This window comes from Salmo salar, unplaced genomic scaffold (assembly GCF_965601325.2).
Source record: "Salmo salar unplaced genomic scaffold, fSalSal1 ptg000306l, whole genome shotgun sequence".
Taxonomy (NCBI): domain Eukaryota; kingdom Metazoa; phylum Chordata; class Actinopteri; order Salmoniformes; family Salmonidae; genus Salmo; species Salmo salar.
This window is the reverse complement of record NW_027675347.1, coordinates 717259-735827: the sequence shown is the minus strand read 5'-3', so window position 1 is coordinate 735827 and position 18569 is coordinate 717259. Positions and strand designations below refer to the sequence as shown.

General features: G+C 38.8%; 1 protein-coding gene across 1 annotated transcript; it reads left to right on the top strand.

The window, feature by feature from the left end:
- Window positions 1–16511: 16511 nt before the first annotated feature.
- LOC145875659 (uncharacterized) lies at window positions 16512–17536 on the top strand (the record flags this gene model as incomplete). Its single annotated transcript, XM_082971497.1, has 1 exon — window positions 16512–17536. A coding segment is annotated over one exon (975 nt), but the record flags the coding sequence as incomplete, so codon positions are not given.
- Window positions 17537–18569: the final 1033 nt, after the last annotated feature.

Sequence of the window (18569 nt, the reverse complement as noted above, 5' to 3'; positions counted from 1 at the left end):
ACAGACATGTCTGATTTCAAGAGGAAACTCCTGCAATATCCGTAGTAACTTTCCACCTCACTGCAGAGCTTCTCTCTCTTTTCAGGGTTCACTAGATAGGCATGTTGTTGGATCGGGGCCCAGTCCCCAATGTCATGCTCTAGTACATTTGGGTTGGCACATCTGAGAATGAACCCTGATATTCTAAAAGCAGGGGAACAATGTCAATATAATTGTACCAAAAATGTCAGTTGGTTGCATTAAAAATAATCATTACTAAATGTTACATGAAATGTAAATATGAAATATTTGGTTGCATAGTCTACTTTCAACAGCTTTTCAATGACATGTTGCTAGGTGGGATATCCCCAATGTCAAAACACAGTTTTAATGGGTCCAAATCAATTACCAATATGCAGAAACAGTTTGTGATATATTGAAAACATAAAATGTAATACATACACAAACATCTGCCACAATAATCATATTACTTGTATTTTTTAAAACAAGCTCCTTTTAAACTGCACAAGCACCAGAAACACTGTTGTTTTGACAAGTAGCAATAAATCACTGATATGGATTAGGGGGGAAATCAGGTTGAAAGTGATGTTGAAACTAACACAACAAAAAAAACACATGGAAATGTGAGATATATTTGACCTCACTGATTAGAGGACAACCTGCAGAAGACAGTCAGCTACATTTTGGAGTGATGCATTTAAATGTAGGGGTCGCTAAACAAAAGAACACAACACTTATTTGTCATCACTCATCGCTAAAATCAAATGTACGACAGGAGGGAGATGAGGTTGCACGTCCTGTTAAAACTAACAGCTCAAAAATATATGGGACTAATGTGTACATCACTGGTTAGAGGACAATTTGTAGAAAACAGCTAGCTACATTTTGAAGTGTTGCATTTTGATTCAAGTGGGTCACCAACATGGTAAGTGTAACACAACCCTTTTTTTGTTAGTCATTTTTTGTTAAATCTCATAAATAGTAACTCTTCCATTTCAGAGCCTGGATTTTCCCCCTGAGGCTAATATCCATATCATGTTGAAATCAATAGAACAGGGGACAAACGTTTAGGGTTCTACATTGTGACATCATTAAAATACTCCTTCTACAATGTTAAAACATTCTACATTGTGACATCACTAAAATACTCCTACTACAATGTTAAAACATTCTACATTGTGACATTAATTCATTGATATCATGAAACAACTCCTTCATGTATGTATTTTCTGATATTTGATCAGAAGTCTTTTATCAGATTATCTCTGGTCACAGCTATAAGATTTCTCTCCTGTGTGTATTCTCTTGTGTACTGTCAGACGGCTAGATTGACTAAAACTCTTCCCACATTGACCACAGATATAAGGTTTCTCTCCTGTGTGCGTTCTCTGGTGCATTGTCAGATAGCTAGATTGATTAAAACTCTTCCCACATTGACCACAGATATAAGGTTTCTCTCCTGTGTGTGTTCTCTGGTGTAGAGTCAGAGAGCTAGATGTAGTAAAACTCTTCCCACATTGACCACAGCTATAAGGTTTCTCTCCTGTGTGTATTCTCTTGTGTACTGTCAGACTGCTAGATGAGCTATAACCCTTCCCACATTGAGTACAGGTAAAAGGTTTCTCTCCTGTATGGATTCTCTGATGAATTTGAATGCCTGCTGAGGAGGTGAATCTCTTCCCACACTCAGAGTAGCAGTTAGATTTCTTCCCTGTGGATCTCTGCAGGTGTTTCTTGAGGTGTCCTGATCTGGAGAGACTCTTCTCTGCCTCTTCAGCATCATGAGGTTGTTGAGGCTCCCCAGAGGACCCACGATAGTTCAGTATCTCTCCTGTGTGAACAACAAAGTCAGACAGATGATTAAAGGCCCACAACAGCGGTAATCCACTGTAAAAGGTGATGCCAACAGCGTAGCCATGATGTTGGACAACAATTGACGTCTGTAATGAATGTTAAAATTATTTGATATTTGCCTTAAAATGAGCAAGAAAAGTTATATTTTGTCTTGTTTTCACATTAGTAGTAACATCGATGATTGTAGGCTAGAAATAAGTTATTCATGTTGTTGAAACTCTAAGCAGTGTGCCAGACGACTTTTGGTCTCCAATATAGGCCCCTTTCTGTGTTTAATAAAATTGCGACACGAGGGCAATTTGATTGCAGAAACACCTCCCTGCTAATGAGGAAATCACTAGTTATGGATGTAGTATATCTGGTAATGAGGAAACCACTAGTTACGGATGTAGTATATCTGGTAATGAGGAAACCACTAGTTATGGATGTAGTATATCTGGTAATGAGGAAACCGCTAGTTATGGATGTAGTATATCTGGTAATGAGGAAACCACTAGTTATGGATGTAGTATATCTGGTAATGAGGAAACCACTAGTTATGGATGTAGTATATCTGCCTGGAGCAAAAATGGTGAGAAAAGATTTTAGTTTTTCACAATGTATTCTGATGGGAATGGGGGAAACTCAGGGGAGTAACCTCCATTTCCAGGTTGATGATGAGTTCATTTCACACTACTTTGAATTATAATTGTAAGACTCATTTGAATCTCCTGCTTAATATGTTTGTGTTATTGTCGCAAATCAACTGCTTTATACTTAAAAAAACACTTCAACCAGTAAAATGCTCTTTGGCTTTTCCATCAGCCTGACAATGAGGGTTTGTACACTGTTTGCCAAATTGGCCCATAACTTCACCTAACAACAATCATACCTATGTAATGAACGAAGAAGCACTTTGGTTGTTGTTGCATGACACACAGTGTCCTCTAGGACCCATAACAATATCATAGACCTACTGTAGGACCCATAACAACAACATAGACCTACTGTTGGACCCATAACTTCACCTAAAAACATAGACCTACTGTAGGACCCATAACTTCACCTATTAACAACATAGACCTACTGTAGGACCCATAACTTCACCTAACAACAACATAGACCTACTGTAGGACCCATAACTTCACCTAACAACATAGACCTACTGTAGGACCCATAACTTCACCTAACAACATAGACCTACTGTAGGACCCATAACTTCACCTAACATCATATACCTACTGTAGGACCCATAACTTCACCTAACAACATATACCTACTGTAGGACCCATAACTTCACCTAACAATAACATAGACCTACTGTAGGACCCATAACTTCACCTAACAATAACATAGACCTACTGTAGGACCCATAACTTCACCTAACAATAACATAGACCTACTGTAGGACCCATAACTTCACCTAACAACAACATAGACCTACTGTAGGACCCATAGCTTCACCTAACAACATAGACCTACTGTAGGACCCATAACATCACCTAACAATAACATAGACCTACCGTAGGACCCATAACTTCACCTAACAATAACATAGACCTACTGTAGGACCCATAACTTCACCTAATAACAACATAGACCTACTGTAGGACCCATAACTTCACCTAACAATAACATAGACCTACTGTAGGACCCATAACTTCACCTAACAACAACATAGACCTACTGTAGGACCCATAACTTCACCTAACAACAACATAGACCTACTGTAGGACCCATAACTTCACCTAACAATAACATAGACCTACTGTAGGACCCATAACTTCACCTAACAATAACATAGACCTACTGTAGGACCCATAACTTCACCTAACAACAACATAGACCTACTGTAGGACCCATAGCTTCACCTAACAACATAGACCTACTGTAGGACCCATAACATCACCTAACAATAACATAGACCTACCGTAGGACCCATAACTTCACCTAACAATAACATAGACCTACTGTAGGACCCATAACTTCACCTAATAACAACATAGACCTACTGTAGGACCCATAACTTCACCTAACAATAACATAGACCTACTGTAGGACCCATAACTTCACCTAACAACAACATAGACCTACTGTAGGACCCATAACTTCACCTAACAACAACATAGACCTACTGTAGGACCCATAACTTCACCTAACAATAACATAGACCTACTGTAGGACCCATAACTTCACCTAACAATAACATAGACCTACTGTAGGACCCATAACTTCACCTAACAATAACATAGACCTACTGTAGGACCCATAACTTCACCTAACAATAACATAGACCTACTGTAGGACCCATAACTTCACCTAACAATAACATACACCTACTGTAGGACCCATAACTTCACCTAACAATAACATAGACCTACTGTAGGACCCATAACTTCACCTAACAATAACATAGACCTACTGTAGGACCCATAACTTCACCTAACAATAACATACACCTACTGTAGGACCCATAACTTCACCTAACAATAACATAGACCTACTGTAGGACCCATCATTTATTTTTTTATTTCACCTTTATTTAACCAGGTAGGCTAGTTGAGAACAAGTTCTCATTTGCAACTGCGACCTGGGCAAGATAAAGCATAGCAATTCGACCCATACAACAACACAGAGTTACACATGGAATAAACAAAACATACAGTCAATAATACAGTAGAACAAAAGAAAACAAAAGGTCTATATACAGTGAGTGCAAATGAGGTAAGTTAAGGCAATAAATAGGCCATGGTGGTCAAATAATTACAATAAAGCAATTAAACACTGGAATGGTAGATGTGCAGAAGATTAATGTGCAAGTAGAGATACTGGGGTGCAAAGGAGCAAGATAAATAAATAAATACAGTATGGGGATGAGGTAGGTAGATAGATGGGCTGTTTACAGATGGGCTATGTACAGGTGCAGTGATCTGTGAGCTGCTCTGACAGCTGGTGCTTAAAGCTAGTGAGGGAGATATGAGTCTCCAGCTTCAGAGATTTTTGCAGTTCGTTCCAGTCATTGGCAGCAGAGAACTGTAAGGAAAGACGACCAAAGGAGGTGTTGGCTTTGGGGGTGACCAGTGAGATATACCTGCTGGAGCGCATGCTACGAGTGGGTGCTGCTATGGTGACCAGTGAGCTGAGATAAGGCGGGGCTTTACCTAGCAGAGACTTGTAGATAACCTGTAGCCAGTGGGTTTGGCAACGAGTATTAAGCGAAGGCCAGCCAACGAGAGCGTACAGGTCGCAGTGGTGGGTAGTATATGGGGCTTTGGTGACAAAACGGATGGCACTGTGATAGACTGCATCCAGTTTGTTGAGTAGAGTGTTGGAGGCTATTTTGAATATGACATCGCCGAAGTCGAGGATCGGTAGGATGGTCAGTTTTACGAGGGTGTGTTTGGCAGCGTGAGTGAAAGAGGCTTTGTTGCGAAATAAGAAGCCGACTCTAGATGTCATTATGGGTTGGAGATGCTTAATATGAGTCTGGAAGGAGAGTTTAATGTCTAATCAGACACTTAGAATATGTGGACAACAACAAATACCTAAGTCAGAACCGTCCAGAGTAGTGATGCTAGTCAGGCGGCGGGTGCAGGCAAAATCGGTTGAAGAGCACGCGTTTAATTTTACTAGCGTTTAAGAGCAGTTGGTGGCCACAGAAGGAGTTTGGTATTGCATTGAATGGCATTGAAGCTCGTTTGGAGGTTTGTTAACCTCTATGGGCTACTCAACAGCCAGTGGAATCCCATGGCGCGATATTCAAATACCTTAGAAATGCTATTACTTCAATTTCTCTAAAATATGACTATTTTACACCATTTTAAAGACAAGACTCTCGTTAATCTAACCACACTGTCTGATTTCAAAAAGGCTTTACAACGAAAGCAAAACATTAGATTATGTCAGCAGAGTACCCAGCCAGAAATAATCAGACACCCATTTTTCAAGCTAGCATATAATGTCACAAAAAACAAAACCACAGCTAAATGCAGCACTAACCTTTGATAATCTTCATCAGATGACACTCCTAAGACATTATGTTATACAATACATGCATGTTTTGTTCAATCAAGTTCATATTTATATCAAAAAACAGCTTTTTACGTTAGCATGTGACTAGCATGTGACTAGCATTCCCACCGAACACTTCCGGTGAATTTACTAAATTACTCACGATAAACGTTCACAAAAAACATAACAATTATTTTAAGAATTATAGATACAGAATTCCTTTATGCAATCGCTATGTCCGATTTTAAAATAGCTTTTCGGTGAAAGCACATTTTGCAATATTCTGAGTAGATAGCCCGGCCATCACAGGCTAGCTAATTTGACACCCACCAAGTGTGGTACTCACCAAACTCTGATTTACTATGAGAAAAATTGGATTACCTTTGCTGTTCTTCGTCAGAATGCACTCCCAGGACTTCTACTTCAATAACAAATATTGGTTTGGTTCCAAATAATCCATAGTTATATCCAAATAGTGGCGTTTTGTTCGTGCGTTCAAGACACTATCTGATGGGTAAAGGAGGGTGCGTGCCCGGCACGTTTCGTGACAAAAAAAATCAAAATATTCCATTACCGTACTTCGAAGCATGTCAACCGCTGTTTAAAATCAATTTTGATGCGATTTTTCTCGTAAAAAAGCGATAATATTCCGACCGGGAGTCGTTGTTTTCGTTCAAAGACTGAAAATGAAAACATGGAGTCGTCTCGTGCACGCGCGCCCCAGTCTCATTGTTCTCAGATGGACCACTTACCAAATGCGCTACTGTTTTTCAGCCATGGCCTGCAAAGTCATCATTCAACGTTCTGGCGCCTTCTGAGAGCCTATGGGAGCGCTAGAAACTGTCACGTTATGCCAAATAGTGTTTTATGACAAACCATTTTTTACCAATCCGTCGAGGCACCAACTTTGAGAAGAAAACAAAGGTTTCAAACCAATTCATGAATTGCCTCAATCTGTTTAAAACAATAATTTTGACCTCATGGATGAATTCTAGAATATACTATATATCCTAGAAACCTGGTTAAACTATCATTATGACATCATGGATGAATTCTAGAATATACTATATATCCTAGAAACCTGGTTAAACTATCATTATGACATCATGGATGAATTCTATAATATACTATATATCCTAGAAACCTGGTTAAACTATCATTATGACACCATGGATGAATTCTAGAATATACTATATATCCTAGAAACCTGGTTAAACTATCATTATGACATCATGGATGAATTCTATAATATACTATATATCCTAGAAACCTGGTTAAACTATCATTATGACACCATGGATGAATTCTAGAATATACTATATATCCTAGAAACCTGGTTAAACCATCATTATGACCTCATGGATGAATTCTAGAATATACTATATATCCTAGAAACCTGGTTAAACTATCATTATGACACCATGGATGAATTCTAGAATATACTATATATCCTAGAAACCTGGTTAAACCATCATTATGACCTCATGGATGAATTCTAGAATATACTATATATCCTAGAAACCTGGTTCAACTATCATTATAACATCATGGATGAATTCTAGAATATACTATATATCCTAGAAACCTGGTTAAACCATCATTATGACATCATGGATGAATTCTAGAATATACTATATATCCTAGAAACCTGGTTAAACCATCATTATGACATCATGGATGAATTCTAGAATATACTATATATCCTAGAAACCTGGTTAAACTATCATTATGACATCATGGATGAATTCTAGAATATACTATATATCCTAGAAACCTGGTTAAACTATCATTATGACATCATGGATGAATTCTAGAATATACTATATAGCCTAGAAACCTGGTTAAACTATCATTATGACATCATGGATGAATTCTAGAATATACTATATATCCTAGAAACCTGGTTAAACTATCATTATGACATCATGGATGAATTCTAGAATATACTATATATCCTAGAAACCTGGTTAAACTATCATTATGACATCCTGGATGAATAAATTTGAGTGGTTACACTCCTCCTTCCCCCATCCCTCAGCTGTTTACCAAACCAAGCCTCTGGGCAGCCATTTTGTTACTGTTGAAAAAACCCACACAACCCAGCAATCTGCCGTTCATACAACAACAAAACTGTAATTCCACCACTGTTTTGGTTATAAGATGATTATGGGGTTGGAGAAATGTAACTAGACAGACAGACCTATGGATGCAAGGACTGACCATCCATAATATCAACATTATAGTTTTAACCATGTTGAGGCTATACAGTGTTGATTTACATTGTTTCTAAACATTGGAGTAAAAAAAAACTCATTTGGGGTTCTGATGGCGTATGACAGTTGAACTAAGCTCATGAGGCATGTGTTATATTCTTCAAGAATCAATGGCTATAAATAAATAATTTAAAAAGTCCAAATATGGATGTAAAAATTGCAGATTTCCCCTTTAACACCAAACATCAGTTCAACAACTGCAGAGTTTGTGCCTCTGTATTTAAGACAGTACTTACTAGTGTTAATCAGGGCATGTTCATCGTTAAAACCATTGGATGCCTTAACATGCGTTTGGGAAACCGGGCCCAGATATCCAGATTCTTCCTCTTCTTCCTTCTTCGATGTGACAGTCATCTCCCCCTCCTCATCTTTCACTCCAAAAACTGCATCCTCCTCCTCCTTCACTCTGAACACTTCCTCTTCTTTCACAGTAACATCCTCCTCCTCCTTAACTCTGAACACGTCTTCCTCTTCTTTCACTGTAATGTCTTTCTCTTCTTCTTTCACGGTAACAGCCTCACCCTCTACTTGTTTTTGTATTGAAACAGCCTCCTCTTCCTCCTCCTCTTTGAAGAGAGCTTCTTTCTCCGTCCAGCAGACCTCATCTTCTTTAGCAGGAGGAGAGTAGCTTAGTGAACGCATGGTCGGAGATGTTAGCTAGCTAGGCTAATGCTAACTTAACCAGCCCGCTAGCTGACCAATAACAAAAACACCGTAAATATGAAATTAAATCGGATAACTAACTAGACGACAGAAGTGGGTTTAAAACACAGTGGCTAATATACACTAAAGCGTCTAAAGAGCTTTATTGTTCGGCTATTTTGTCTAGCAAGCTACCGAGGTGGCTGAATAACTGTTGCTACTGTTGAAAGAAGAGTTCCGTCCACTACATTATACGTCACACCAACAGCATTACCTTAAATTCCCAGACCGCCATCTGCTGACTGGAGTGGGTAACGCAGTTGAGTAAAATGATTATTTTATTGTCAGACAAAAAGTTAAAGTGTAGGAAGCATGAGTTTTTACTCACCAGTGTAACAACACAGTGTGGTTAAAGACTTAGTAGCCTAGTTGTAGTCACGATATGGTTACCTATAAGTACAAACAGCTATGTTTTTGCATTATTACAAATGTATTAACTTATTTCGGGAAATCTTCTAAACTACCCACAATGCACTATTTCCCAACGTCATATGTATTATCAACTCTATGCTACCGAGTTTGTATGCCAGTGTAACGGTGTAATGAAGTTACATTTAAAAAAAAATGTATTTAACCTTTATTTAAACAGGCAAGCCAGCTAAGGACAAATTCTTATTTACAATGACGGCCAAACCCCTGCCAAACCCTAACCCAGGCGATGCTGGGCCACTGTGCGCTGCCCTATGGGACTCCCAATCCGGCCTGTTATGATACAGCCTAGTTTTGAACCAGGGTCTGTAGTGACACCTCTAGCACTGAGATGCAGTACCTTAAATCGCTGTTTGTGTGTTTACATTACAGTCAGTGATAAAGAATGTTATTCTGGGTAACCCAATGTGATTCTGGGTAACCCACAGCAGATTTCTGGAGAAATTGGAAATTGAGTGGTCCTGGGATAGAAATGTATGAAGTTGACATTACATCATAAAATCCCCCTTTTACATCATAAATTAGCAATTTATGTTTTAGTAACTTCTGTTGTTGGTTTGGCCTCTCTTTATATGTTATTTGCCGAATCTCAGTTTTCCATGTGGGTTTTATGCTAAAGTTCCCTCTATCAAGTTGGTAGCAAACTGGAAAATGCATCATCTTCAGAATGCTATTTATATCCTGTCACTACTGATCATTCATCCACACTGCATCTTCTATAGGAGTGCTATTTATATCCTGATCATTCATCCACACTGCATCTTCTTTAGGAGTGCTATTTATATCCTGATCATTCATCCACACTGCATCTTCTATAGGAGTGCTATTTATATCCTGATCATTCATCCACACTGCATCTTCTATAGGAGTGCTATTTATATCCTGATCATTCATCCACACTGCATCTTCTTTAGGAGTGCTATTTATATCCTGATCATTCATCCACACTGCATCATCTTTAGGAGTGCTATTTATATCCTGATCATTCATCCACACTGCATCTTCTTTAGGAGTGCTATTTATATCCTGATCATTCATCCACACTGCATCTTCTTTAGGAGTGCTATTTATATCCTGATCATTCATCCACACTGTGTGTCTCATCAATGCAGGTAATTTATGACATGTATAAAGTATGTGTTTTATAAACTCATGAACACCAGCCAGTTTATCAGCCCGGTTCTGTTAGTTTAGGTGGATTATACTTCTTCACCACCAGAGGGGGACATTGAGTAATATTTCAGGTTAATTTGATATATTTTGAAACTAAAATGGATGACAGTTTATTCTGATGTTGTGAATATGAGATTACACATGGAAACTATGTATTTATTTTATTATAGTAAATTAGGAATTATTAGGAACTGTTAAATCCACTATATGATCATAATAACTTTGACAGACATCTTGATAGTTTTTTGTTAGTATATTATAGGGCAGATTTATGGAGAATTGCTGTGGGAGTGCTATTTATATCCCGTCACTACTGATCATTCATCCATACTGTGTGTGTCCCATCATTGCAGCTTTGGAAATAAATGAACTGTCCATTCATTGCTCCTTCCTGTGTTGACTCACTGACTTGAGAGACGGGAACAGGAAGGTCACACTAGGTTGATATCTAGCTCAAGCTTACAAACGTTAACCACACCTTTCCATGAACTGTGTGGTTGTGTTATCTAGAGGGAAGCCGTTAGCACGGTAGGCTCTGGTGCCTTCTTGCTGTGGGCTCAAATCGACAGAGGAAATCAACCTGCTTGCTCCTTTTTGTTTTGACAACTTTTCATTAGGGATGTTATGTTTGATACCGGAGCTACGAGGCCTGCGTCCAAATCGCTAAGCAGTAAACTTCAAAGCAGTGTACCGATGCCTGTATCACTTTATCAGCAGCACGTCATCAATGGCGTCTGAAGCTTCATTTCATCAAACAACCACCTGATTGGTTTGGTATTGGGCTTGTTCGACACTGCAGGCGACTGCCAACTGACTGATCTACACATCACCTTACATCATAAATAACTACTCATTATTATTTATAAATCAGTCAGCCAGTGACCATTTACCCACAATGCAGCATGGATTTGAAGCTCTCGAACACGGCCAGTGGTTTAGTAGATGACAAAAAGGCCACACTGCGCATGCGATTCGGTGCTCAAACCTGTTGAACCTACATTGCCGTTCAAAAGTTTGGAGTCAATTAGAAATGTCCTTGTTTTCCATGAAAACATTCATGAAATGAGTTGCATAATGAATAGTAAATATAGTCAAGACTTTGACAAGGTTTTAAATAATGATTTTTAATTGGAATAATAATTGTGTCCTTCAGACTTTGAATCCTCCATTTGCAGCAATTACAGCCTTGCAGATCTTTGGCATTCTAGTTGTCAATTTGTTGAGGTAATCTGAAGAGATTTCACCCCATGTTTCCTGAAGCACCTCCCACAAATTGGATTGGATTGATGGGCACTTCTTACGTATCATACGGTCAAGCTGCTCCCACAACAGCTCAATAGGGTTGAGATCCGGTGACTGTGCTGACCACTTCATTATAGACAGAATACCAGCTGAATGCTTCTTCCCTAAATGGAGCTGTGCTTTGGGTCATTGTCCTGGTGTAGGAGGAAGTTGGCTCCAATTAAGCGCCGTCCACAGGGTATGGCACGGCTTTGCAAAATGGAGTGATAGCCTTCCTTCTTCAAGATCCCTTTTACCCTGTATAAATCTCCCACTTTACCACCACCAAAGCACCCCAGACCATCACATTGCCTCCACCATGCTTGACAGAAGGAGTCAAGCACTCCTCCAGCATCTTTTCATTTTTTCTGGAACTCACGAATGTTCTTGTTTGTGATCCGAACACCTCAAACTTAGATTCGTCTGTCCATAACACTTTTTTCCAATCTTCCTCTGCCCAATGTCTGTGTTAGTTTGCCCATCTTAATCTTTTGCTTTTTTTTAAACGGTCTGAGATATGGATTTTTCTTTGCAACTCTGCCTAGAAAGCCAACATCCCGGAGTCGCCTCTTCACTGTTGACGTTTAGACTGGTGTTTTGCGGGTACAATTTGATTAAGCACCTAGTTGAAAACTTCTGAGGCGTCTGTTTCTCAAATTAGACACTAATGTACTTGTCCTCTTGCTCAGTTGTGCACTGGGGCCTCCTTCCATTCTGGTTAGGCCAGTTTGCGCTGTTCTGTGTAGGGAGTAGTACACAGCATTGTACGAGATCTTCAGTTTCTTGGCAATTTCTCGCATGGAATAGCCTTCATTTCTCAGAAATAGAATAGACTAACAATTTTCAGAAGAAAATGATTTGTTTCTGGCCATTTTGAGCCTGTAATCGAACTCACAAATGCTGATGCTCCAGATACTCAACTAGTCTAAAGAAGGCCAGTTTTATTGCTTCATTAATCAGAACAACAGTTTTCAGCTGTGCTAACATAATTGCAAAAGGGTTTTCTAATGATCAATTAGCCTTTTAAAATGATAAACTTGGAGAATATAAAATATAGAATATATTTTGATTTGTTTAACACTTTTTTTTGGTTACTACATGATTCCATATGAGTTATTTCATAGTTTTGATGTCTCCACTATTATTCTACAACATAGACAATAGTTAAAATAAAGAAAAAACATTGAATTTGGAGGTGTGTCCAAACAATTGACCGGTACTGAATATGCATTGTGGAGGAGAACTGATCCTAGATCTGTACAAAGGCATAACATCTACAGCAGGAACAACTGTCTGTGTTAAAAAGGCCCAGCTGGATTGAATTGCGCCATTTAAAATGACATATTTGAATGTGAAATGATTTTCGGCTAAAATATCCTGGTTGTGGGTAAAGTTTATTTATTTTATACAGTAATTTTAGCTCATCTTTATCAAGGGTATCAATAACTAGGTGCTTATTTTGATATCTAGTTATTTGACTGAATCAGAAATACAGATGTGGAGTAGATGTAGAGTTTGTTTTAAATTCTCATAAAAAATCTGAACTAATCAAACAACACTTGTTGCTCTTTGTACGTGTTGATATAATATTCATATTTAATGGAGAGGAAAAAAACGTTTCCCTAAACTGCTTTATAATGTTATAATTCAATGAAGAATAAAAATAGTTTTCCCTCCAACTGCGTTTCCTCCCTCCAGACAGCAGATGGCGATATGTGTCTTTCAGGCGATGTTTCTAGTGTGACGTGTAATCTAGTGGACGGAACTCTTCAACAACTGCAGCCACCTCGGTAGCTCGCTAGCCAACAAAGTCGGCACAATCAAGTTCTTTAGACAATTTCGTGGTTTAATTGCCATTTTGCTTTAAACATACTTATGTGGAAACAACTAGCTACCCCATTAAATTTAATATTTACGTTGTAAGTCAACTAGCTGGCTGGTTAAATTAGCACTAGTCTAGTCGCTAATGCTAACTAGCTATTATCTCCGACCATGAGTTCACTAAGCTACTCTCCTCCTGTTAAAGAAGAGGATGTCTGTTGGACGGAGAAAGAAGCTCTGGTGAAAGAGGAGGAGGAAGAGGAGGCTGTTACAATACAAAAACAAGTAGAGGGTGAGGCTGTTACAGTGAAAGAAGAAGAGAAAGACGTTACAGTGAAAGAAGAGGAAGACGTGTTAAGAGTGAAGGAGGAGGAGGATGTTACTGTGAAAGAAGAGGAGGAAGATGCAGTTTTTGGAGTGGAGGATGAAGTGAAAGAAGATGAAGACGTTTTTGGAATTAAGGCTGAAGAGGGGGAGATTACTGTCACATTAGAGGAGGACGAAGAAGAGAAGACTGGAGAACTGATTAACACCAGTAAATACAGTGAGTACTATCTAATAAAACAGGGACATTGATCTGATTAACACCAGTAAATACAGTGAGTACTATCTAATAAAACAGGGACATTGATCTGATTAACACCAGTAAATACAGTGAGTACTATCTAATAAAACAGGGACATTGATCTGATTAACACCAGTAAATACAGTGAGTACTATCTAATAAAACAGGGACATTGATCTGATTAACACCAGTAAATACAGTGAGTACTATCTAATAAAACAGGGACATTGATCTGATTAACACCAGTAAATACATTGAGTACTATCTAATAAAACAGGGACATTGATCTGATTAACACCAGTAAATACAGTGAGTACTATCTTATAAAACAGGGACATTGATCTGATTAACACCAGTAAATACAGTGAGTACTATCTAATAAAACAGGGACATTGATCTGATTAACACCAGTAAATACAGTGAGTACTATCTAATAAAACAGGGACACAAACCATTTTGAGAACTTGTTCTCAACTGGCCTACCTGGTTAAATAAAGGTAATATATATATATATAGTAACTTTATTGACAACACCCAAATGGATACGGTCATTAATGTGGTTCTTCAATAATTACACATAATTCATAATACTGTAGCTGTTTAGTTACAGTCACATGTTCAACTATCATCAGCTGATCCAGGAAATCATTTTCTGAATGACAGTCACATGACAAACATCACGACATGCAACAACAACCAAAGTGCTTCTTCATTCATTACTCTGGTAAAGACAGTTATGCCGTTCTCCACGTTGGATCCAACATCCCTAACAAATTGATGTTTATAATGTGTTATTGTCTGCTTGATTTACTGTAGGGTCTCGTTAGTCTGTTTGGAAACAGAGATACTTAGCTCATCATGTGTAGAGAACTGTTCCTTGATGGATAGGCTATTGTACAACACACAGAGATATTTTCCTATATTTGTTGTTATGGGTCCTACAGTAGGTCTATGTTGTTGTTAGGTGAAGTTATGGGTCTTACAGTAGGTCTATGTTATTGTTAGGTGAAGTTATGGGTCCTACAGTAGGTCTATGTTATTGTTAGGTGAAGTTATGGGTCCTACAGTAGGTCTATGTTATTGTTAGGTAAAGTTATGGGTCCTACAGTAGGTCTATGTTATTGTTAGGTGAAGTTATGGGTCCTACAGTAGGTCTATGTTGTTGTTAGGTGAAGTTATGGGTCCTACAGTAGGTCTATGTTGTTGTTAGGTGAAGTTATGGGTCCTACAGTAGGTCTATGTTGTTGTTATGGGTCCTACAGTAGGTCTATGTTATTGTTATGGGTCCTAGAGGACACTATGTATGTCATGCAACAACAACCAAAGTGCTTCGTTCATTACATAGGTATGTTTGTTGTTAGGTGAAGTTATGGGCCAATTTGGCAAACAGTGTACAAACCCTCATTGTCAGGCTGATGGAAAAGCCAAAGAGCATTTTACTGGTTGAAGTGTTTTTTACGTACAAAGTGGTTGATTTGCGATGACGACACAAACATTATATTAAGCAGGACATTCAAACAAGCCTTACAATTATAATCCAAAGTAGTGTGAAATGAACTCATACGCAACCTGGAAATGGAGGTTACTCCCCTGAGTTTCCCCCATTCACATTCAGAATACATTGTGAAAAACTAAAATCTTTTCTCACCATTTTTGCTCCAGGCAGATATACTACATCCATAACTAGTGGTTTCCTCATTACCAGATATACTACATCCATAACTAGTGGTTTCCTCATTAGCAGATATACTACATCCATAACTAGTGGTTTCCTCATTACCAGATATACTACATCCATAACTAGTGGTTTCCTCATTTCCAGATATACTACATCCATAACTAGTGGTTTCCTCATTAGCAGATATACTACATCCATAACTAGTGGTTTCCTCATTACCAGATATACTACATCCATAACTAGTGGTTTCCTCATTACCAAATATACTACATCCATAACTAGTGGTTTCCTCATTAGCAGATATACTACATCCATAACTAGTGGTTTCCTCATTACCAGATACACTACATCCATAACTAGTGGTTTCCTCATTACCAGATATACTACATCCATAACTAGTGGTTTCCTCATTACCAGATACACTACATCCATAACTAGTGGTTTCCTCATTACCAGATATACTACATCCATAACTAGCGGTTTCCTCATTAGCAGGGAGGAGTTTCTGCAATCAAATTGTGTGCGCATTGCCTTCGTGCTGCAATTTTAGCAAACACAGAAAGGGACCTATATTGGAGACCAATAGTTGTCTGGCACACTGCTTAGAGTTACAACAACTTTAATAACTTATTTCTAGTTACTACTGATTTGAAAACAAGACAAAATATGATTGTTGCTAAGTTGACTGTCTTAATGGTCAAATAATTTAACAGAAGTCAATTGTTGTACAAGTTCATGGGTATGATCTGGGCATCACCTTTTACCTCAAATAAACAGTGGATTTCTGCTGTTGTGGGCATTTAACCATCTGTCTGACTTTGTTGTTCACACAGGAGAGATATGGGACTATCGTGGATCCTCTGGGGAGCCTCAACAACCTCATGATGCTGACGAGGCAGAGAAGAGTCTCTCCAGATCAGAACACCTCAATAAACACCAGCAGAGACCCACAGGGAAGAAATCTCACTCCTGCTCTGACTGTGGGAAGAGATTCACCTCATCAGGCATTAAAATTCATCCGAGAATCCAGACAGGAGATAAATCTTTTAGCTGTACTCAATGTGGGGTGAGTTTTACTCAGTCAACCAGCCTCATATCACACCAGAGAATACACACAGGAGAGAAACCGTATAGCTGTGGTCAATGTGGGAAGAGTTTTTTAAAATCTAGAGATCTGACGGTGCACCAGAGAATACACACAGGAGAGAAACCTTATAGCTGTACTCAATGTGGGAAGAGTTTTGTTCAATCTGGCCAGCTCAAATTACACCAGAGAACACACACAGGAGAGAAACCTTATAGCTGTGGTCAATGTGAGAAAAGTTTTGGTCAATCTGGCCATCTGACAGTGCACCAGAGAACACACATAGGAGAGAAATCTTATAGCTGTACTCAATGTGGGAAGAGTTTTGTTCAATCTTGCCAGCTCAAATTACACCAGAGAACACACACAGGAGAGAAACCTTATAGCTGTTGTCAATGTGGAAAGAGTTTTGCTGAATCTGGCAATCTGACAAGACACCAGCAAGTACACACAGGAGAGAAACCATTCCACTGTTCAGATTGTGGAAAAAGATTCTCAACTTCACAGAATTTGAAGATGCACCAGAAAACACACACAGGAGAGAAAGCTTATAGCTGTGATCAATGTGTGAAGAGATACTTTGATAAAAGATCTCTGATCAAACATCAGAAAATTCATGAAGGAGTTGTTTCATGATATCAATGAATTAATGTCACAATGTAGAATGTTTAAACATTGTAGAAGGAGTATTTTAATGATGTCACAATGTAGAACCCTAAACGTTTGTCCCCTGTTCTATTGATTTCAACATGATATGGATATTAGCCTCAGGGGGAAAATCCAGGCTCTGAAATGGAAGAGTACTATTTATGTGATTTAACAAAAAGTGACTAACAAAAAAAGAGCTGTGTTACACTTACCATGTTGGTGACCCACTTGAATCAAAACGCAACACTTCAAAATGTAGCGAGCTGTTTTCTACAAATTGTCCTCTAACCAGGGATGTACACATTATTCCCAGATTCCGTGTGGTTTTTGAGCTGTTCGTTTTAACAGGACGTGTAAACTCATCTTCCTCCTTTCGCACAATTGATTGCCAGCAGCATACCACCCTGCATCGCACTGCTTGCTTGCTTCTGAAGCTAAGCAGGGTTGGTCCTGGTCAGTCCCTGGATGGGAGACCAGATGCTGCTGGAAGTGGTGTTGGAGGGCCAGTAGGAGGCGCTCTTTCCTCTGGTCTAAACAATATCCAAATTCCCCAGGGCAGTGATTGGGGACAGTGCCCAGTGTAGGGTGCCGTCTTTCAGATGGGACGTTAAACGGGTGTCCTGACTCTCTGAGGTCATTAAAGATCCCATGGTGCTTATCGTAAGAGTAGGGGTGTTAACCCCGGTGTCCTGGCTAAATTCCCAATCTGGCCCTCATACCATCATGGATATCTAATCATCCCCAGCTTACAATTGGCTCATTCATCCCCCTCCTCTCCCCTGTAACTATTCCCCAGGTTCTTGCTGTAAATGAGAATGTGTTCTCAGTCAATTTACCTGGTAAAATAAAGGTAAAATAAAAAAATAAAAAAATAAATTCCACATGATATCGATGAGTTATGACAAATAAGTGTTGTGTTCCTTTGTTTAGTGACCCCTACATTTAAATGCATCACTCCAAAATGTAGCTGACTGTCTTCTGCAGGTTGTCCTCTAACCAGTGAGGTAACAGATATCTCCCATTTCCATGTGTTGTGTTTATTGTGGCAGATGTTTATCTATATAGCACATG